The sequence below is a fragment of the Ixodes scapularis genome, unplaced genomic scaffold (genome assembly GCF_016920785.2).
Source record: "Ixodes scapularis isolate PalLabHiFi unplaced genomic scaffold, ASM1692078v2 PGA_scaffold6__148_contigs__length_123643588, whole genome shotgun sequence".
NCBI classification, from domain to species: Eukaryota; Metazoa; Arthropoda; class Arachnida; order Ixodida; family Ixodidae; genus Ixodes; species Ixodes scapularis.
This window is the reverse complement of record NW_024609881.1, coordinates 3,771,678-3,794,394: the sequence shown is the minus strand read 5'-3', so window position 1 is coordinate 3,794,394 and position 22,717 is coordinate 3,771,678. Positions and strand designations below refer to the sequence as shown.

Genomic DNA, 22,717 nt, shown 5'->3' with positions numbered 1-22,717 from the left:
CAAAGCACTGATAAAGGGTAAATTAAAACACACTAAATAGGTAGCGCGAGATGCCACCCAGTTCAATAGTGCCTCGTTTGTTGTACTTATTGATCTATTAATAATGTACACCACGGTCGTCCACGTGCAGTGCCGCGTGTTTGTTGCTGTTTGCCGCAGATATTTAAATCATCGTCAAAATATCGAGTCGCCTAAACATAAATAAATTAACATGTTACTGTCGGTGGGCAGGTGATACAGACCAAGTGCGCCGGGACATTACTGCCGTGGCGGCTTGCAGATGATAGACTCCAGCCAGCGAAGTTCTGTCGGCTGTTGACATTTCGGCGTAAATATGTGGCCCGATTTTCCGAGCCTGTACTGGGACGTTGACGTGTGTGTCTCGCACTCTCCAAGCACCACGTGGGACAGCGAAAAGTCACTCGGGAGCCTCAACTTCGCCCATGCTGTAAGTCCGGCGGCGGAGCGCTTTCCGGTGAAAAACTGGCGATACGCGGGTGCATCGGGCGGCGGAGAAAGGCTCACCGCAAAACTGTCCGATGCAAAGGAAAGCTCACCTACGAATCTAAAAATGGAGCGTTCGCTGAAATACGTTCACGCAACTGAAGTATGCTGGGATACCCTATGCGCATGCGGTCATTTTGCACTTCACTAGCAGAATTTATTTCAAAGCGATAGTTCCACGGGCGACACTTTGCGGGGATTTGTCATCGCCGCGCGCGCAAAAATGAGAGAGAAAAAAAAAACTTTTTTGTTTATGGCGCGAGGCCAGTGAAATCGGGTTTTCCCGTCGGCCGCACAGCGCCGAGAAAGAGCGGGGTGCCCCGGCATCCCACCAGTATCGACGCGACGAAGGGAGAGTCGTCCTGTCGTCTGCTTGAAACTTGTTTTCAAACATTACTGACGTTATGTGAAATCCCACTTTGGCAGCATTCAGTTGCTACCCGTATGTTCGATGATTTTAGAAACTTCAACCGCGCTTACCGCTGAGCACTCGTGGCAGTCGTCAGTGGCATTCTTGATGCCAACCACGACAGCTATGAGGATTAACCACGTTGCACTTACGTCCTCAGGTATGTGACATGGGTCCATATCACAAGAGCAAACGACATTTTAGCGAACAGCGACATTTGAGCGAATGGACGTTTTAGCGAATGACGGGGGCGCGCGTCAACCCATCCTTCGCGCTGCGCTTTACGCCGCTTCGCGGCGACAGTCTGCGGCAGCTCATTACAAAAATATCAACCCACTTGGCCCACCTGAAAACGCCGCTTCGCGGCGTCCGACTATTCGCTAAAGTGTCGTTTGGTGAAACGTGGGCGTTCGCTAAAACGTCATTCGATCAAGTGAGTGCCTCCCATGTGACATCACCATTCACCACTCCACCTGCATTGCGTGAACGTGCTACAGCTATTGCTTTCGTTTCTTCGCACTTTGTAGGCGTGAGGTGTTGCCCGACAAAAAAAAAATTAAATAATTTCAATAGAATGTTTTTTTTTAAAAAACAAAGGGGGGAGGGGCATCTTGGCATCTTGAAAACGATGCCAAGACATTACCCTCAAATTTCGAAACTTGGGAATTCAGTATTTGTAAAGTAAAAAAACAATTTCCAAATGCCGAATTTGAAGTTCCTGCGCGATCCGCGCCGGTGCAATGACGTCAAATATTGCGGAGTCCTGAGAGTCCACTTTCTTTCACAACTTCGTGCTGTTGCCATCGCGACCCAAAGCAAGGAGGAAAGGAGCGAGCGCCGGCGGACCGGTTTTGAGCGGTGTCGCCTGTTTTCCGTGGGAGGATACAAATCCAGGAGACGGCACCGCAACGAACTACCGATTTTTTTGGTATTTCAAAAAGAAGGGCCGTAGTGCGTTCGCAATTGCGTTAAAAACATGTTTTACGTTTGCCGTTATTAAATGTTATAGAAATGTCACCTGCAAAGCTTCTAAATTTCATGATCCTGACATCATGAATCAAAAGAAGCGAGGAGGCTAAAGGCGGGAGAGGATAAGAACAAAAATAAAAAAGCACGCGCGCGCGTAAAAAATTTTTTTTTTACAATGCCTTTTTTTTTTTGCGTGTGCATCGTTTTAGACAATAAAACAAATAAGACCCATTGGTGTGTCACTGCCCCTTTAAAGTACATTGTGTCCAAGGTACTTACTATTTTACTTGAAGTACATAACTTCTCATTTACTTTGTATTTTATTTCAAGTACTTTTTAGGTGTACTTTACCCAGCGCTGCAATTCTTTGCATTTCACCATTTGTTTAAGAAACAGTGGTTTCGATTCTTACCTCATTCAAACAGAAAATAAAAAAGGTTGCATTTCCTCTATCCTGGCTATGTCAGAATTGAATATGGTAACCCACATTTAATGGGCTCACAAAAGCGGAACAAAGGCTACAGCCAGGGTGAAGAATAAAAATCATGATGACTTATGACGTTATTTATGTCAGACCGGGCTTACTGGGATGATTTAAATCAAACCTTTCCCGCAAAAATAATCCCAATTTCTTTTTTGTTTTTTTTAATAGTTTGTTTATCACTTGATGCTTTCAATGTGTGCATATGTTCTGTATTTAAATCAAAGAATCATCACATAAGAAAGATCTGTATTGAACTTAACACGAGCAAAAAGCAGCGGTCTTTGGAGCAAATCGATGCACTGAGCTTTATTTCTACTTACGACTTCTTTCATCAGTTACGTCACATTTCTTTTGCAATAAAATTAAAGGACAGAAACGAAAATCGGGAAAGTATTGGGTTGCAAGAAAATCAGATCGTGAAAAAGAAAATCCATTACAGCTTTGTTGCTGACAAAATACTAAGCTTATTATGGCGGCGTTTTTATGAACAAATAGTTGTTAATATTGCTGTAATTGTTTTTTCCGCATTAACAATAATATTCATAATAAAGGTGCAGCTAACTGAGGATGGCAAAGCCCTTTTGAAACCCAACAGCTCAACTGGTAAATCGGATTATCCTAATGTTCAGAATTGAGGGAACGTCATTTTTGAAAACTGCCTCATCGAACATTTTTTGTCAGGCAGTTTCTAGGCGCGTTCATATCGTCAATTATGGCAGGTCCCCATCATGATTGATGATACGAACATCAATCGTACAAAATAGGTTCCAGAAGCTTTATTCTTTATTCAATGATTACCCTGCATCGCCCGAAGGCATCGCAGCAGGGAGTTACAGTTTTGCAAAAAAACAAGTCTTCATTGGCAGAGGATACTTTCTCTCCAGATGGCCGGTTCCACTGTTAATAGTTTTAACAAAAAATGAATTTGCATAAATGTTTGTCTTGGCATGGCATTCTCTGACTTTAGAGACATGTTCATTCCAATGAGAAACATAATATGGTTCTTTCAGATAAGTTGCACTATTGAATCCTGTTTTGTTATTAAGTATAATAAAAACAAGAACTTTAACCGCAATTTTGTTCATCAAGATTTCATTTTTTAGGGACACTGTCCTTCCGCCCTTACCGCCCCAAGACAAACCAAGCAGCTCTATTCTGTATTTTTTCCAGTTTATCAGTCGGAATTTTTTGTGCAGGGTGCAATGGCACAGGCATATTCTAAAATCGGCCTGAAAGATGTTAGATAGGCAGTATTCTTTAAGGCAGTTTCTGAGCACTTTAGATTTTTCTGAATAAAGTTGAGCGCCCTACCGGCTTTAGCAATCATATCATCTATGTTAGGATTGTAATTCATTACGATAAAACAAACTACACCGACTTACCAAAACTAACAATTTCGACTTGGAGTATGCATCGACCTTGGTGCTTGAACAAAGGTGGGGCCCACGAAGACACTTAGAGTCATGGTGCATCTGTAATGAGTCATTGGCCTGCCACACCACCTGCTGTGTCCTTCCTGAAGTGTGCGTGGACCTCCTTAGCTTGTACTACAGGTTGTGTCCTCTCATTCGTGCCACCTTGGCATCACTGATGATGTCTCTATTTTCATTAAGTCAAGTCGGTCCATTTCGTCTTATCATCAATCGTTTCATCACTTATGATGATTGAGGTTATGAGCAGGTCCTTGATGAAGTGCGAACTTGCCACGGATTCACACCATGTGTAAACACTGTACAACCCATATCTAAATGTTCCTTTCGTGCAACCCATATTTTATGCCAGTTTTCGTGATTTTCAGTTGCAGGTGTGCATTCCGAATGCATACAGACTGCCAGACTATGTGAGGAACCTGTTCTTGGCACAGCAGTACCAGGTTGTGCGGAGCCTGAGCTTGAAGGAGCTCGTTGCCTGGGATTTTCTGGTGGCCTTTGTCAAGCGAGGTTGGCGCTTGCTACATTACCGGAGTTCGATGCAATCCATGTCGTTCACTACATCAATGTTCTTTCTCTAACTTGCAGGAAGCTTGTTTGGACTCTCCGTGAACACGGACTTGTCGACTGGCCAGTGCGTTGCCGTTACGCCCGATGGTACTGAAAAACATTTCTTGTAGCTCTCCAGCTAGTACCAGGCATTCACCTTGTAATCTATAACAAGCTAATAGACTTTTCTGCAATGTTGGGTGTTGCCCCTTAGTAACAGTGGTTAGTATTTTCCTGTTTGCTGGAGTTGCCTAGCCCTTTCAGGGTTGCCGCTGAACCTGTATGTCGGAGATAACACAGTTTTAGCTCCCGCCTGAGCGGGAACTAAAGCTGCATGCACCCTGGGAGGTGGTGATGTCTTATATCTTGGGGAACTATAGTTGTTATGTTTGCACCATGTTTCGCTTTGCTGGGGCCTTTATAGCTGCGAAATGTGACTCTCCGCACAAGTGATACGCTCGAAGTGGCCACTTCACGTGTTAGTTCTTCAAGGGATAGTGGCTATCGGAGCGATGGCTCTTTCGATTCAGACTCGATGCCCCTCGGAATTAAATAAGGAGGACGAGAGCTTACCATCCAATAAAGAGGCTCTGTAAAGTTCCTCCGGTTCGGAGTTTGAGACTGAGAATGTGATGGAATCAGACTCGCCAAAATTTAACTGTATGGAAGAAATGCGACAACCTTAGGTTTTTACACGTTTTCATTTTATGCTTCTCGATCTGAGCAGCTTGCAACTACTATACATTCTCCCATTAGATAATCTTTTAAAAATTCTGTACATTGACTTGCTCTTTGTACTTTCCCTTTGTAAAAAAAAACAACCAACCACTAAAACTAATCTTAAGGAAAAAAAAAAAAAAAAAAATATTGGCCATTAAAGGGTTAGAAATTAGGCACTACTTTCTTCTGCTTTTTAGTTGTTCCCCGGTTGTCCGGAAAGTTACCAGAAACTAAATGTGTGATGCCCGACGATGTCTTTGCCTCCTTTACAGTTCCAGCAAGGACCTGTTTACTTTGGAAAAATCTACAAAAGTTGTAGTACAACTTTGAAAGTAAAACCAGAAGTTTGAGTTAAGACAAACTATTTTTCACTTTTGGAGATGTCCATTTGGTGACACCACTGCTGCATTCCGAAACCTGCTCGAGGGGAGTTGCTCTGGGGGTCTGTCACCTGACAGCACAGAAAGTGCCAAAACAACTCCATCTAGACTAGAAAGGCACTCAATCTCCGTCGATCTACGGCCGAGCATTGACCCATATTGGACCTGCGTTAGCGTCAGACACAAATCGAGACAGCTGGCCCAATCACTGAGTCAGCGCTGTTTGTAGTGCAGAAAGAAAGATGGGGCAGTGAACAGACCTCGAGTGAAGGTGGGGTTGGCCGGACACTTTTTAAATGCCACGGTACAAAGATTTTACTCCCGAGGGAGGTTGAGTAAATTTGAGGATGCTGCGCATTTGTAGCGTGGCTAATGCCACAGGGAATGAAGCTTCTGAGGTCTGCCAACAGAACATATAGAATGCCGGCCTTTTGGCTCAACCGAGCTTGCCATTCGTGCAATTTAAGAAGAATGCAATTGCAAGAATTTTTATGGGCAATTCATGTACTTGTACATAATGTTCTGGAGAACTGGCTTCAGAGGAAATGTTTATAAAAAAAACAAAACTATTTGCAAAAAAATGTAATGTTGGGTTTTATTGTGTTTTATTATTTCTGAATCTTTATATTTGATGTATAAAAAAATAATTAGTGCCGCTTATAATCACGAGATTGGTCAAATATGCATTTGAAGACCTCCAAGCAACCTAGAATGCCATAAATTTGAGCCATTTTTCTCTGCGTGGTTCTTCAAGTTGCGACGTTGCCCGCCATCGCATTTGCACTGACAAGTAGGCCTAGCCGTCTACCCTTCATAGTCTTTCGTAGCTTCCATTTCTCATAGAAAGTTAACAAAATATTACTTTGCATACCGCAACCGCGTTTATCTTTTTATGTAATTTTGAGGCATCTTCATGGTTTGTGCACAAGAATTTCTATTCTCAAAGGGGCACTAAAATCATTTTTGAAAAAGGACATTTTTGATCTTTTATTGTTAAAAATGTGTTACTTCCCACATATACCAACTCCTAGGTTAGAAAACCGCCGACCGTAAAATCCCGAGAGATGCCCCACCCATGAAAGATGGCCCACCCCTATTTTTTGGTTGATTTGCTATATTTTTTAAAACACCGAAAGACAGCCCACCCCTAGTAATAGTAGTGTTGGGATCAGTGATGGCCTCGGCATAAATGAGGCTAGTTTGTTTTGGCGGGATATTAGGGAACATTGCTGACTGGGAAGTACAGTCATCTTTGCTTCGTTGCCCCTCGCCACCATAACAAGCTTGGAAGGGACACACCTAAAAATAGCAATTAAAGATAGCAATTTTTAAACTTTTCTTGATTGTACACCGATAATTAGCCCACTCCATATTTTCAGCCAATTTGCTCTTGATGTTAGGTGGGCTATCTCTCGGGATTTTACGGTATTCATCGCAGGGCAATAGAAAAACACGTGGACTCTTTTTTTCTCGCGGACAACATTGTGTGGACCAATGAAAGCCCTACAATACGCACAGATTCCGAATGATTTTATTATAACTCGTTTTGAAGAAAGTCTGATGGGTACACATTCGGATAAGTCTCCTCTTTTTTTCCCGGGGGCAAAGCCATCGCTTGCAACTCGCCGACAAGCGCCCTTCGTCGACCATTCCACTCTCTAAAAGGGAGTGTCGCGATATTTGAGCACGCTTTTAAAGAGAAAATAAGCTACTCACGATTGTAATTTCAGGTTTGTTGGGATGCTTAGAGCGTCTAGATTGAGTTGTCGCCACAAAAGGACAATCTCAGAATCAACTTCAGCGTCCCTTTAAAGGGCAATTTCGGTCGGAAACGAAACCAAAATAAATAACTGGTATCGCTGTAGTGGCACTAAATATGATCACAGCCGAAATATTACATCAAAGTGAAGCCACTAAAACCGATTTTAAAGACGCGACCAGTTGCTCTTTAGCGGGCGGCAAACAGGTTAGCTTTTGGCCAAGGAACACTGGCGCGGCACCCTTGTGACATCACGTCGCGGTGAAGCTGAGGTTGGTTTGTTGCACCATATTCCGCAGCACCCTTGTGGAGTCACGTCACAGCTGTATGGCTGATGATCAGTGTTGCCACCCCTCTAACAGGTAGTTTCAGTTGTGCTGTAGACGTCCGAAACCAAACTTTGGGCCATGATATTTATATATAACTACACACAATATCGAAGAAAAAAATTATACCTTGTAATTGAGGGATACTGCTCTAGCTGCAAACAGTTGTAATCCCAAATTAAAAAAATATTGACCAGAGTTTCCCTTTAATATGGTCCTCTCACAACCAAATTTGACACTTTAGAATATTTAATACAACTATCTAGGTTTGGTTAGAATGTATATTTTTTTATATTTATGAAAAATTTAAGAAACATTGTTAGCCCTTCGAAAATGGCACTTTTGCTATTTTTAATTATTTTAAAATTGAAGAAGTGTCACACACATTATTTTTGTTGTTCATTGCACTCAGTTGTTTAAGAGGAGCAAATTAGTTTATTTTACTAGGCTTTCTTAAGCGTGTTGCCATGCCTCACATGTACACAAGAACATGGTTTTTCTGCATGTACATTGCATCGGGAGCCTAAAAAGCAAGCAATATTGAATTTAACGCCAGATTTATAAAGAGAAGATGAAGCACTATAAAGAAAAATTAAATTTCAATATCGTAAATAATTTTTTTTTTATTTTTCCTTGGCGCATGGCCTCTCAAATTGAGTAGGATGATAGGCGTTAGGGCACAGAAGCTGCAGTAAACTGAATAGGAGCTCTAAAGGCATGCAGAGTGTCTTGCGTTGTGCACCGTGCCGTGATGCATCGCATTCGTAGATTTCATCCCATTGTTGAAAACGATCGTTGCCCCCTGTGTGGGCATCACTGTAAAGAGTCCCTCCTAAATAGCGGCTCTAATTGATGCCTGGGAATTCATTTGTTTTTCTGTAAATAGGAAAGCTCCACCTGACATCCCAAGAGGACGTCTTCCACTCAACGGGCCTTGAAGGCTCGGTACGCGCCAAGAGCTCAAAGAGCCACAAAGTTTACGGTGAGTCTGCCGCTTGCAACGCCCGCCGGTCACTAACGTTATGGTGGTTGGAACCCGTCTTAGACCGGCGTGTTTACCGTTCTATCTTTTTCATGCATTGAAACGGGCCCCAAAGGGGCAACAGATTATGTTGCGGGAGCCACACTGCTGGGTGTCGCAATCCTCATGGATTGCCGTACGAGTTACCTCAAAAAACAAAGAGTAAATGAAAGTCACTTCCGTCGTCGTGTCCTGGTTGCTTCGGTTTCCATGGAGTGTCAAGCTAGAGGGCAGCCTGCAGCAGAAGAGGCATCTGCCGCACTTCCCCCTGCCATTGGCAGGCAAGACCGTGACTCTCTTGTGATGTCTAATAAAAATTAAGGAACCAAAAATGAGGACATCGTAAACACATCAGTCGGAAACATGTCCAGGCACCGTACTAAAATACCATTTTGCATTCTTTTCTTTGCCAGAGTCTACCATCGACCTCGTCAGGGACTGTTTCTACCCCGGAAAAAAGAATTATGAAAGGGTGGTGCAGGCACTGACAAGAGGGGAAGCGGACTTAGTCTGTGACGTCGCTTTCGTCTGGCAGCCGCCCTCGGAGTCTGGGAGCGTCTCGCCGCTCTCGGTGGGAGAGTACTTCCGAAAGAGGGGCTACTCCGTCGACCGCTGCGAGCCCGCTTACGCCTTCGCTCAGCAGTTCTCGCTCCCTGTACCCAAGATGGCTGCCATTTTGTCGGATGACGCGGTTGCTGACGGCAAGACAACAGACAAGTTAGCAGACGACGAAACACTGCTTCGAGTCCAAGAGTGGCTGGGAGCTGTCGTCTGCGGCGTAGATTGCAGGTTGGTCTGCCTTTGTAGCTCTAAACATTTTTTCTAGATAGGAAAACAAGTGAGACATTGACTGGTGGGCTGTTCTTGTGAAGGAGGCAACTTTGTGTACCTTGTTGCAACTTAACCCGTCACTAGGATATGAAATCGAAACTTAAACGTAGAGGGGACAGAAACAGGGAAGAAGAGACGTCTCTAACGCAGCTAAAAGATTTATTCTGTCCAACCCCCATATATACACACAGTCACAGGGTCACCAACCGCACAACTTGCCCTTTGCTAGGACACAATACACCAAGACAGATAAAGGAACTACCAGAACAGGACAAAGGGATGCCCTTTCTAAAGGATAACAGCCAGGACAAACTTTTCCAACTTAAACAAACCCACCACTTTTATAAAAAAAGTTTGTTTTGTGGAACATTTGACATTACACCTGCTAACAACATTGACCCAACCATAAATACGAACACCAACGCCCTAAAAAAAAAAATAGTAGAACTGGAAAGAAACCTCTGACTATACCAATTTGAAACACCAACTTAAAAAACAAGAACACTCTGGATTTACATTAACAAAACGCTGTTGCGCTTCCTCTTCAAAAAAATTGAAAAAAGAACACGCACACACAGACATACACAATTGTTTACAGTCTCAAAAATGCGTTGGCATTGTACCCCAGCTGCAACGAAGGCTGACTGGTACAGTTGCCATCGATTTTATTCAAACGATTTCCCTTACTAGTCTTTTACTGTCATTCACTTCTCTGTGTATTATTCCCGTTCCTGACCGCAAAGCAGTGCAGTTATTACAATCATTTATCTGCTGCTTTGCTATTTCCGAATTGGTTGCATTAATCCTTACATTTCTCCTGTGTTCTGTCAATCTATCATTAATACACCTCAAAGTTTGGCCTTCTAATGCAAAACCATATGCCATCGGAATTTCGTACACTACACTATTCTTGCAAGGGATCAATTTTTCTCGGTGAACTTTCCTACACTCATGCACTCCCGTTTCAAAAAAAGTTAGTCTAGACAATTAAAACTTTGAATTGGGCTAGTGGGGTTCATTGGGATTTGCCTCAATCAAATTAGTTGAAAGTTAGCGCCAGTCCATGTTGTATGTGTCTCTTCCTCGTCCAGGTTTTTTTCACTTTCTTTTAAGTCCTCCACATAGTCTACTCAGCCTGAAATCAGAACTGGAAACAGTTTCCACTCCAAACTGCTTAGCACATGCCTTCAAGTAATGTGAAATTCCATGAAAATACAGGATCGCAGCCGTTCATCTTTCCAACATGTTTTCCCTTCTTTTTTTTCTACTGTGTGTATGAATTCAAATGCATTTTGATGAACTCATCTTCATTGCCTACCCCACCTAGTCTCTTCCATTGTGTTAGAAATTAAACTCTGTTTAATTTCTAACACAGAAATGCAGAAGTTAAAAGTTAAGCTCTGTTTAGGAAAGTTGGAAGCTGGCAAGTGCCAAGTTTATAGCAGCAGTGAAGGCCCCTCTTTTCACGTCTAAACACTACTGTAGTAGGGTGGTCAGTTGGGTGTGTTGCTATTGATTAAGAAAAGACACTACTTAAGGAAAAAAAAAATATATATATATATAACTTTTTTTTTACTTAAAAAATTTATATTTTCTGAAATTTATTTTTATAGTAACTGGCAACAGGTGTTCCAGTATGCATTCCACCAGAAGAATATCTGGTTATCCACACCATTTCTCAACTATAGATTCATTGAGCAGATTGCATGCTTTACTTCGTTCTGGGGGTACAGTACCTCATAAAATCGGTTCGCAGGGCTGAAATTTCGCATGCCCTCCTTCTATATGGCTACAAACACCACCTGCAAACATACACCGATTGAGTGAGTGGTTTGAAAGTTGACATTCCCAGGTAGTGTCCCCACATGGATAAAGATGCAACCAAAAGACAAGGACTGAGAAGAGAGACACGTAACCAACAGACAAGCACACTCTTTCAACTCACATGTATTAGAATTAATTAAGAAAGAAGGAAAGAAAGAAGTACAACTGGCAGCGGAAACCATACAGGAACGGGCACACGAGCTCGATGGGGGCACTCAGATTCAGCCAGGTGAAAAGAATTTTAAAAAAGCCATTTCCTTCTTTGTTAAAGACACAGACGGCTTTCTGACGCATCGATCGCCCGAACTATGGATGTTAAATGCTGCTACGATTTTCCAGGTGTGTTTGTCATGATATTTGCCTGTTATCTTGGTTTCTTCTAAGGATGATGTACACGACCAGGCTTTTTCTTCTCACTCCTTCTTTTCTTCTCAGTCCTTTTCTTTTTGTGCACATCTCTAACCGTGTCTAAGCATTACTGGTGTTGTCTGAATAGTCACTAAACTTCTTTTATAAGTGTGGAAAAAAAAAAAACTTCACATGTTTCTAACATGGAGGCTGGTGCGCAAGTCTATTTGTTAGAAACTTACCCTATGTTTGGGTAGACATACCGTAGTTGACTGCTCCATCTTAAGATATACTAGGGACCTTTTCCTAAATTACCCAAGCCACAGGGAGCATGCCGAAAGTATAGTGATAGTGACACATGCTGCATATGCTGGCATCTGCAGAAGCTTTTCAAAAGCAAATTGCACTTTGCACATGCATTAGTCAATGCCTTATTTCGATTATTTACTTCAAATGTTTTATACTGATAAGGCAAGCACACGCAGAATGAATACCCACGTTCCCAGCCTTCCCCCTTGTCCTTGGGTGATTCGGCAAAAGGTCCATATGCAATGAGCAAGTTTGTCTGCTCTTGCACAGCGGGTACAGTGATGCCAGTGCGCCGAGCTTCGATTGCAAGGATAGTAAGTATATACTCAAAAGCTAGCTTCCTTTGCCTCTACTGACTCTATCCGTCTAGTGGGAGCGAGCAAGAGCCTCATCTGCTCCTTGCACAAAAGAACCAGTGGCATCAAGGTAAACGTCTGGACGCCAAATGCCAGCATCATCTGCTAGTAGTAGCAATGGCTGTCTTGCCTTTTTTTTACAGCTTTTGGAATTCCACTGGTTCTTTACGAACGTGGACTTTGTCTTTGAGAAAGGGGAGACAAAATACTTAGAAGGGAACATTGTTTTTTTGTTGACAAACAAGTGTCAGCGTGCTCCAACAAATGAGCAAATTTCGGCCTAGATGCCATCTGCTCTCCATTGCTACCACCGTCGAAGAGCAAAGAACAGCTGCAGGGGCGGAGCTTTGCTGCGTTCGTCGAACACACGATCACTCCCTCCCTCATATGCGAAGAACCGTGTTAGGTAGACTTGCTATCTGTCTTAGGGAACTGAGGGCAGCAGTAACAGCCCTTTGGTTTTTAGAGCACATCAGCTGTGGGAGTGGAAGCGCCTGCACTACCTATGAATGTGTGCCAAAATAACTTTCATTGCGTTACTGCTCTATGGTTTGCCCGAGTAGTTTTGACACTCTATTTTATGTCAGAACTGACTGGTTTGGATGGTCTACTACTCTATGGCTGCGCCTACTACACACAGCCTTGCGTCACTTTGTTTGGGCTCGTAATGGAATTTGGGGACCTCACAGGCCATCCAGCGAGGATGCTGAGGAGTTTGTCAGCTCCTACAGTTGCCCGGAACCCAGCGAGGAGATGGGACAGCTGTACGTCGGACAGTGGTCGGGCTTCTTCTCGCGCACATGCGTTCAGCAACTTCTTGATGTGCTTCGGTATGTATTCATGCCCCCCTAAAAAAAGCATTAGCTTAATACAGTCTCTGCTCGTTACAACAGACCTTGTTACAACAGACATTTGGATATAACATACTGATTTGTGAAGTTCGGTTGGTTTTTCTCTCCATACTATTGACTCAACTTCGTATCTGCATACAACATACTTGTCTTACAACAGACCGAAATCTTGGTCAAAATCAAGGTCTGTTATAACGAGCTTAGACTGTATTTGCCTTTTGAGACTTATTTGAGCAGTTCTGAAAGCTGCTTCTTTTTCGAGGTTGAATTCTAGAAATAAAATCATGTTTCGAAATCGGTCCTAACTCAAAATAAGTCTTCTGACCTAAATATTTTGCTAATTATCTTGTTTTTTTGGGGGATGTATATGGGGACATAAATTTCATATTTCATTTCGTAGTCAGGCAGTAAAAAAAAAATGTTTTTTGGGGAGTTCATTGTCTAAAACCTGGGGGTTAATATGGAAAGGTCATACTATATGCAGGTTAGTTTTGTGGTGCCCATCTTTGCAAAATATGGACCTGCAGAAGTACCGTTTGGAAGTGATACATTGAATAAGCTGCATGGTGCTGGCTATGTTTGTCTCTGGCTTGAGGTTGTCCTATTTTGAGCATCACTATATTCTTTAGTGTTCTTTTTAAAATGTCCCTTGGCTAATCACGGAGCTGGGTTTGCAAGACGGTAGCTGTTCGAGAAGGTCCATGTTAACTATTGAGGGGGAGGGTCATTTAACTATACCTGAGCACAAGCTTTCTTCTTTTGGTGACACTTTGTTGCATGCACAGCCAACACCTGGCAGAAAGCAACAAACGCGTGCCGTAGGCAGTTCTTTGCCTATCACTGGCTATAGGATTGTCTCTCGTATTGCGAGTACCGAGTTCATTTTTGTTACGCAACCTTTCACAGATCTGTTTCTAAAGCTGGCTGGATATACTGCAGTGCAACACACATATAATGATACCACATACAACGATGTACCACTTATAACCGTCAGTTTCTAGAGGACCATGCCTTTTTGCGTTGTGTATCCAGTCCAGATACAACGATAATCGCTTATAACGATTGCATTTTCGGGATTTCTCATTATCGTTATAAGGGGATTGCGCTGTCTGGTATTCATTTATATTAGTTTCTTTAGGGCCCGATGGCATTATGGGGGAGTTGGATACAAAGTATAATGTCTTTGTGCATATGTTTATTCTAGTTCAGCTGGTAATATGTGAAGTATGAACCATTAAGCTCAGCTTAAGCCTGTTAGAAAGTATAATGGTCAAACTAAAAAAATAACAAATCCTAGAAATGCAAATATGCATGCTTCTTAAAAAATGCTAAAATATTGATACCGATTGTTAAGGTAGTTTTTAAAATGGAGGCTCGGGCAAGCTAGTAATAGATACTGTTAGAAGACATACAATGTAAAAGGATGCTTACGTCTCTCTTTGCTTCTCATCCTTTTTTGCACTGTGCATCTTTTAACAATTTTTTTTTTTTACCGCAGATGTTAGAAAGCGAATTCATAAATATGTGTGTGGTTTGGTGTATGAAGAAACTGGGAAACATATTTTTCAAGGGTGTATGCACATTTTGTGTTGGTGATTGCAATGTTACGATACATAGAAAGAAGGTGCTGCAGTGGCTTGTCACCCAAAAGAGGTTTTACTAGACAAACACAAATGAGATTGCTCCTGACCTGGTGCAAGAGAGAACAGGTTCAAACTTGATTTCATGGATATTATGCTGGCAGTGCGGTGGTAATTAGTTAAGTAGGAAGTAAACACAGGGTGGTTCAGCTGCACCATTTGCGCCATTTTGATAAATTCTCACTGTCCTGCTTCTTGCTGCTCTCAAGGGGAAAAATGGCACGAAACTGCGCCAAAGCGTTTATCTGTGAATGGGTCGTTCTTTTGGAAGTTTCTGTTTTTATCTGGCAACCGTAGCAACCCAGTTGCAAGTTAGTCGTCCTTGATGTGCACAAGGCTTTCTCCCGCACTCCCGGAGGGGGAAACAGATTTAGCCAGAGCGCTGGTGTTTGCAGACAAGAATGGAAGAATGGATAGGTGCATTTTAATAACAAATAGGTGATTGGAAGACTGGTGGAAATTATCTAGGGGGAATTGAATGGCGTACAACTAACTAGCACAGCTGGGGACAGGCGGGACAGAGGAAAATTGGGACTCCCTTGCCTGGGGGGAAGAGGCAATTGGGTGATGTTTTTTAGTTTCTTTGCCCGATCCCTCAAAGGTCATCCTGCCGGTATCCCACACTGTGTGGTGATAGTTGCAAACTTGCAGAGGGGGAACCAAATTGGCTTAGAAGGGCGAAGGGAGGAATCTTACTTTTGGTTTTCAGTTTCTAGGCTAGGTGGCGCAAGCTACTGCCCGTTATATAGGGTACAACCGTTGGCCTCCGTCCATTCATTTAGCTTAGGCATCACAATTCAATCCAGGTTTCGTATTCTGCATTGGGCTCCATGGCATTGTCACAACCGAGGGACGTTTCTTTGCCTTGGGCTCCATGGCATTTCTTTGCAGTTTCAATGCATTAAATATCCTTGTTTGTGAGTAAACACTATTTTTGGCAAGAACACCATAGAAGTCCAGCTTTCATATGGAAAAGACTGTGCACATGGACGAGAATCGGAAAGCCCCTCCTAATTGAATGGGAAACTGAAACTAAAATTGACATTCGTTTATAGAAAGTCACGTGGGCTTGCTTGCTTTGTTTCTTGACGATTCTTGCCCCACCCCAATATCTGACGCTGGTTCGTGTATTGCAAGCATATCCAATTCCTCGCTCGTTTCACAGTGTCCACACGCCGACAACAAAATGACACTCAAAGAAAGCGTTCAAAGCTCGAAACTCAGCAAAGGCATGCAGGAGGCCGGGTGGGCGTGGAAGGCTCCTTTTAGTTGCTACCACCGCCACCGGTGAAATCAAGTGTAGTGGTGTGGAAACTTCAAATACTGTAATATCCAGAGAGATAGCCCGCCTAAATTTGAAGGCAAATCGGGTGAAAATATGGCTTTGACTAACTTTCGGTATGCGATAAAAAAAAGTTGAAAAAGTGGTCGTTCTCAATTTTGTGATCTGTAAAGGCTTGTGATCGCAGGGATGAACCAAAGACGACTGTCCTTCCCACAATGTTTGCTTATCTCCCGCCGCGGCTAAGTGACTTATCTCTGCTGAGGTTACCATTGGTCAGGGTTCCACAATTACTAAAAGTAAAGCATCTCGGTGTTTCCGAAAAAATAAATGGCGAATCATGCCAAAAATTAGGGTAGGTTATCTTTTAGGGGTGGGGCATTTGTCAAGACAATACATAGGTTTTTCTCAGTTTCACTTTTTTGCAGCAACTTTCATTTTAGGAAATCTATCATTTCAATGATTTGCCAAATTTATTATAGTAGAAAAACTCAGAGACGAGGAGCTAAAAAGGACAAGAACAACATTGTCTCAGAACCAGCACAACAATAATTTAATTTGACACAGTCTTCCTTCTTCTCTTCACATATCACAAGCACAACCCCCGGTCATCGGCAGGCATTACATTTGAAGGTCTCAAACAAAAAGACAAGTGCACGACTGCAGTCTTAAGTGTCCGGTGAATTCATCAACGCTAGACCTTCAAAAATGGCGGTGTCTCATCGTCCAAAACAAACCTTAGTTCCGAAACAACGGTTTGGTACAATTTCGTGATAAACGAAAATAAAGAAATCATCCCACTGGACAAAGAAAATAGACTAGAAAGACAAGAACGTCTGTGTCTCCTCAACCTAAGTCAAAGAAGGACTACTAATACAATTTCCGGCGCTCGTAATCCTAATTGTCTTCTTGATAACCCTCTTGAATGGATATTTTTCTTTGCTAACAACTGTTGTCTCAGCCTAGTCTGGGTAACGATTATTGCACTCACTGAAATTGTAAACCATCTCAGTGAGTGCAATAACCACGAGCCCTCCAGCAACCAGCAGTGTGCCACGGTCCCCCGGCCCCCGACTACAGACACGCCAAGGTGCCCGTCGAAGTCCGGGAAACAACCCATATCTACGACCAGCTTATTCCAGCTTGGAACAAGCGAGCGATTTGTAGAGAAGTTGTTGAAGAGATTAGGAAACTGACAGGAAGTGTAGATTTAGGAAACCTATCATACGTTTGGCATTATTTGTCATTTGCACAAACACAAAAATAATGGTGGGTTTGTGCTTTTTGTTTGAATCTCCAGCTGACTCTACAGACCCTTTTAAAAAAACTATTCCACTTGCCAATTAGCTTTAAACGTGTTGCACATGACATGGTGGCTGTTTCAAAGCTGAAACTTATGAACTTGATCCCAGAGGACACTTGGTTTGCAGAGGAAGCATGTTTTTTGTGAGTGGTAAATTAAAACACATTTGTGGTTTCTCCTTGTGAATCGGGAAGTACCCTAGAATACCGCGCATCCGCCCATTCCACACCAAGTGCCCATTCCCAAATGCGTAAGATCTGAGAAAATATGCACAGTACTACATTGATATGTAAAATTGATGACCGGGTAAGCACCCATCCCCCATTTTTTCGCAGTTATCTCAATTTTGAGTGGGCGCTTGCCTGTTATTTTACGATATATACATTAAGGTGTACAGTGCGTCCCCCATTTGTGACACTGGAGGAAATACTTTTTCAGAAGTGTCTGTTGGAGTGCTAGCCATTCTCAAACTATGCAGAATTAGTGTAGCGCAACTGTTTTCTGCTCTGGCTTTGGGAATTTCAGGTGGCACAGGCTTTCTGAGCAATTAGATCTAGGACACCGAGCTCGGTTGCATATACCGGGAGAAATCCACGGTAGAAAGCATGAAACAGCTTTCTAAATTCTGTGTGACTCGGACATTCAAAAATAAGGAGTTGATGTTACGCTCAAACTTCACCCGCGTACAGAGTATCCGTTCCACGCGTGAAGCATTAGGTTTTTATTGACAAAATTTTATGGTTCTACGCTGTATTGATCCGACAAAGGTTGGAAGAAACCTAAGCACTTGTTATGAGTTGTGAATACGAATGCATGAATGTCCGACGATGTAGAGCTAGAGGCGGCGCCGTGTTCGTCGGCGTCGAGACCAGCAGAAGCACCGCCGACGACGTGGATGTTAGAGGCGACGAGACGAGCAGAAGCCTTCGAGCGCGCACCAATGTGTCCGTTTTAACCGGCGCGGGGCCCGTAGTGGCATGGGGTTGCAGCGGTTAGTTTTATCGGCACTGGCGGCACGGACATGCAGCACTATCTGGCGGCAGTCAATGAAACTGACGCGCACAGCGGCCAATGGGAGCCTCGTCAGCGCGCCAGCCAATGGGATTTTTGGGATCAGGGAAACTAGGTGCCATTTTCGCGCTTCAAACTGATAACGTCGGCTCGCTCCATGGGACCCAGTTAATGCTTTCGCATTAAAAAGTCTCATTGTTCGCTTTGCAAAAATGTGCCATACAACAGGAAAAAAGGTTTTGTATCTCGTGATAAAACAAGCATTGTTTTGTATTGCTGTCTTGTCCCATAAAGAAAGGTTCTGTTACTTATGGTATTATGGACCGTTCCAATAATCACCTTCTTGATACCGCCATCTTGGTCTACTGGGCCATCTTGGTCCACTGGGTAATTCTATGAAACGAGTTTCGACAAAATGATACGGCACTCACAGTTCGGCCATGCGGGGGAACACGCAGCCAGCTGTTTCTGTCCACCCAGCCAGCTGGCTTCTTCGTTTTGCTTCTATTTTGAGCAGGGACATTTCCCAAAAAACACAAGGATTTCTTCTAGCTTTTTTTTTCTTGCAGCCGCGCTTTCGCTGTTTTTGTTGTTTTGGCAGTCTGAGCAATCGCAAGGATCAGGTAATTGCTTCCGTGGGGAGAGCCGAAGCGTGAGGCGTGGAGATGGTCTGCGTGAGACGAAAGCCCCTCTTGAACGAGGCACTGCCTTCAGATGTAGCAAGTTGAAGGAATGAAGTATCCCAGCTCCCAAGACAAGAGGAGTTGAAGTGCCACTATCACGGTGGCCGTTGGAGACATCAACGAATCGCAGCATTCTCACCTGTATTTCTGCATCTAGTTTTCGAAACACCATTCGGTTCTTGGCGAGCCAGCCTGCTACGTTCAGGCGGGCACCCTATTATGCGTCCAGACTGTTACCCTTTTTTACAGCGGAACTGTTAAGGGCTAGTTTTCCCAGGATCATGTCCCCCACAAAGATATGTCAACACAAAACTCTGGACAGCTACCGCCATCTATGAGCGACCGCGACAACCACCGGCCTCACTCATAGATGGCGGCAACCTTTCCAGCCTTTCCACCCTGGTTTTCACCAGAGTGGAAAGGCTGAATTTTTCTGGGCGTCGTCCTAGATGTTCTCTTAGAAGTCCTCCTCGAGGTCATCCTTGATGTTGTCGGAGAGGTTGTCCTCGAGGTCATCCTAGAGGTCGTCCTAGACGTTGTCCTCGAGGTCGTCCCTGAGGTTGTTTTAAACGTCGTCCTTGAGGTCGTCCTAGACATCGTCCTCTAGGCGTCGTTTTTGGGGTCGTAAAAAAAGTCGTCCTTGAGGTCGTCCTACCATAGTACAGCTTCGCTTGTCTTCCTTCTTCACCAGAGTGCAAAGGCTGAAAGTTTTCAAAGACGACCATAAAAATAAACATGCTGAAATAAAAAGGGGCATTGCCAGTGAAGGTTTACCACCGAAGGACAACCGCATCCACCGGTGGCAAACCTTTGGCAAACCTTTTTAGGAATTTTGAAGAATGTGTTGTTATAACTTTTCACAGGAACGGAGCTGCGCCGAGAAATTTTACGGGGATGCATGCACGATTAAAATACACCTTCGTTTAAAATCTAAGCTTTATATATGCGGGCACCCGATTTTCCAGTGCGCTTAACGTCGACACCGTAGATCGACGCCACCATATATAGCCACTAGTATTGATCAGATTGTGTCACCATCTTATTGAATGTATGGACGCATGCTATAAATAGTAATATCTTGGTAATGGTTTTCTTTTTTTTCTATTTTAATTTTCTTCCCCCCCCCTTTATCTCGACCGCTAGCCCCCCACGTAAAATACACTTCCAGGGTCACTGTGCACAGGCGTCTTCTAGTCGAACGTTTGAACTTCTTGCCCCTGCAGCTTAAATCAGTTTCTGACATCTCATGTGAAGCAAAATCGTTGATTGGTGCACCTTCGTTTTCAGGCAAAACCTGCCGAAGGAGGGGTTTCCGTTCTGCGGCGTCGTCGTGCACGGCTTCGACGACGACCCCACGCGAACGCTGACGGAGAAGCACAGCCAGCTGCTGGCTCGAGCCCCAGAAACAAGCATAGTGCTGCTTCCCGACGGGCGGTACTGCTCCTTCCGTTCGCCAAAAGACGCGGTTCGGCGGTCCTGACGACATAAAGACAACACTTCCTATGTAACAAGGCCGTAGTGCTACTATGTCTATGTCACCTACCGGAGAGACAGTGAGTGTGCAGGCTAGCTGAAGGTAGGTAATCTTGTTGCGTAAAACCAGAGACTGTGGTGAGAAAACAAAAACTATTTTGGAATCAAACAGAAAGACACAAGAGGGAAACACCTCAAACTCGGCTAACTCGCTTATTTTTCTTTCTCCTTATGTCCCCACAATGCTGTCGCCACTGGCCTTCTTTGAGGACACTTCCTTCGTTAACGATGCAGTGAATAGACTCTTAAAAGCTATGACCTTTAGAACAGCAGATGTCTTTCACATAAGCTGCATAGCCATCTCTCACAAAAAACACACATACAAAACGACAACAGGGTACAGCTTTTATGAGTCCATTCTTTGCTTCATTGAAAAAACATGAACAAGTCAAAATCTTTTTTCTTTATTTCTATCCGAAACAATTGAAAACGATGCCTGGACATTACCCTCAAAATTCGAAACTTGGGAATTTAATATTTGTGAAGTAAACAAACAAATGCCGAATTAGAAGTTCCCGCGTGACCCGCGCCAGTACAGTGATGTCAAATATTGAGCCGTCCTGCGAGTAGTTTCTCTGACTCCTCCGAAGTGTCGTGTTTGCCGGCGTATCGCGAGCAACCAGTTTCCTCCGTGCGTCACGCCTATCTCGCTGCGAGCAGACGACACTTGACTTTCAAGTTTGTAGTTCTTTTAGGACCCTTTCAGTGATCTCAAATTCTTTCAAACGGTGTGAGGTCAAAGAGAACGCGCAGTGAACTTTTGTGAGCGACGTGAGTGGCTGCGTCGCGCCAATTATGCATGAAAGGCTGCCCCTGCGGAGTCGCTACTGAAACTACGATACACAGTTTCAACCATTTGACGATTTTCTTTACGAAATCTGAGAGGTCACCGGGCATCTAAAATGACCACTTGGTCCGTCTCCCCGACTCACCAATCATCCTCTGCTGCATGCATTGAGCGACACCATGTTTTTTGAGGAAGGATAAAAAAGCCAGGAGGCGACACCACGCCGGACTCCGATTTTCGGTATTTCAAAAAGAAGGGCCGTAGTGCGGTTGTTTGGGCGAGTTGGTTTGACATCTTATACAATCTTGTGCGCATCAAAGACGAGGACTCTTCTCTGCTTTTGTCCTCGTCTTTGTTGCGCACAAGATTGTATAAGAGGCCGTAGTGTGTTTGCAGTTGCGTTAAAAAACATGTTTTACGAATGCCGTTATTAAATGTTATAGAAATGTCACTTACAAAGCTTCTAAATTTCATGATATTTGACGTCCTAAATCAAAACAAGCGAGGAGGTGAGGAGCGGGAAAGAAAAGCGCAAAAAACAAAGGCGTGCGCTCGCGTAAAGTTTTTTTTTTTTTTTTTGCATTGTTGTATTTTTGGCGCATTCATGACTATAGTTTGCATCGTTTAAGGCAACAAAAAAAAATGTTACTTTTGGGCTGTCAGTGCCCCTTTAACAAAGGGAGCTTCCTTGAAGAAGGGCATTGGCGACAGCATCGTGGGTATACGAGCAGCAATGGAAATAAACAACTTATCAGTGATTGAGGTGTCTCCTTCCCTTGTCTTTTTGTTCGACTCCAAAGTTGTTGTTTTTTTCTAGCCACAGTCAAAAGCTTTACACAATATGATTGTCTACTAGAGGACATAATGGGACGTACATTGGGCATGAGTGCTGCATTTGGCCTGGACTCTTGTCCAATTGGTCAAGACAGCAGTCCCAGCCACACTTGCTCTTCAATCTGTGGCCACAGCTGACCTCCAGTATTTGGCGTGAGAAATGCTTTATTCCAAGAGGTGTGAATAAGGATGTGCTGCCAAGGTTAATTCCTTCGTCGGCAGTTCTCGACGTTCTTGTATCAACCATTTTGAGTTCTACTGCAAGAAAGTTGACGTATTGAATGGTACAGAGCTCCCGTGTGCATAAAATGCAGACAGGACATTAAGTGCATCTTGATTATTGCAGTAATAACATCAACTATGCCTAAAATAAATGTTGCCAGTTTTTTATTGAATGATTCGAGGGACCATGAAACAATCTGGGAGAAGTAGCTGATCTCCTGCTTCACCTTCAGCTAGTCTCACCTAAAAGGTGGGTCCTTTATTGCCCCACAATACTTGTTGTTTTGATTTAGAAAGTAGATTTTCTGTGACTTTCGTCGCATTGTGCATGTTTTCCTATTTGTATGATAGA

General features: G+C 43.5%; 1 protein-coding gene across 1 annotated transcript; it reads left to right on the top strand.

Annotated features, from left to right (window-relative positions):
• Positions 1–52: 52 nt before the first annotated feature.
• LOC8034108 (ribonuclease P protein subunit p40) lies at positions 53–20,500 on the top strand. The gene is made up of 7 exons (XM_002407849.4): positions 53–448; positions 4,165–4,306; positions 4,385–4,453; positions 8,417–8,512; positions 8,965–9,340; positions 12,909–13,049; positions 20,277–20,500. Exons 1-7 carry the CDS (start codon positions 335–337, stop codon positions 20,467–20,469), a joined length of 1,131 nt encoding a protein of 376 aa, XP_002407893.3. The 5' UTR covers positions 53–334; the 3' UTR covers positions 20,470–20,500.
• The last annotated feature ends 2,217 nt before the right edge of the window (positions 20,501–22,717 follow it).

Excerpts from the sequence above, each read along its gene's own strand:
- LOC8034108 (XM_002407849.4), top strand. The coding sequence starts at position 335 with ATGTGGCCCGATTTTCCGAGCCTGTACTGGGACGTTGACGTGTGTGTC. Across the intron at positions 8,513-8,964 it reads AAAGAGCCACAAAGTTTACG|AGTCTACCATCGACCTCGTC; the intron begins GTGAGTCTGCCG and ends TTTCTTTGCCAG. Across the intron at positions 9,341-12,908 it reads GTCTGCGGCGTAGATTGCAG|GCCATCCAGCGAGGATGCTG; the intron begins GTTGGTCTGCCT and ends GGGACCTCACAG.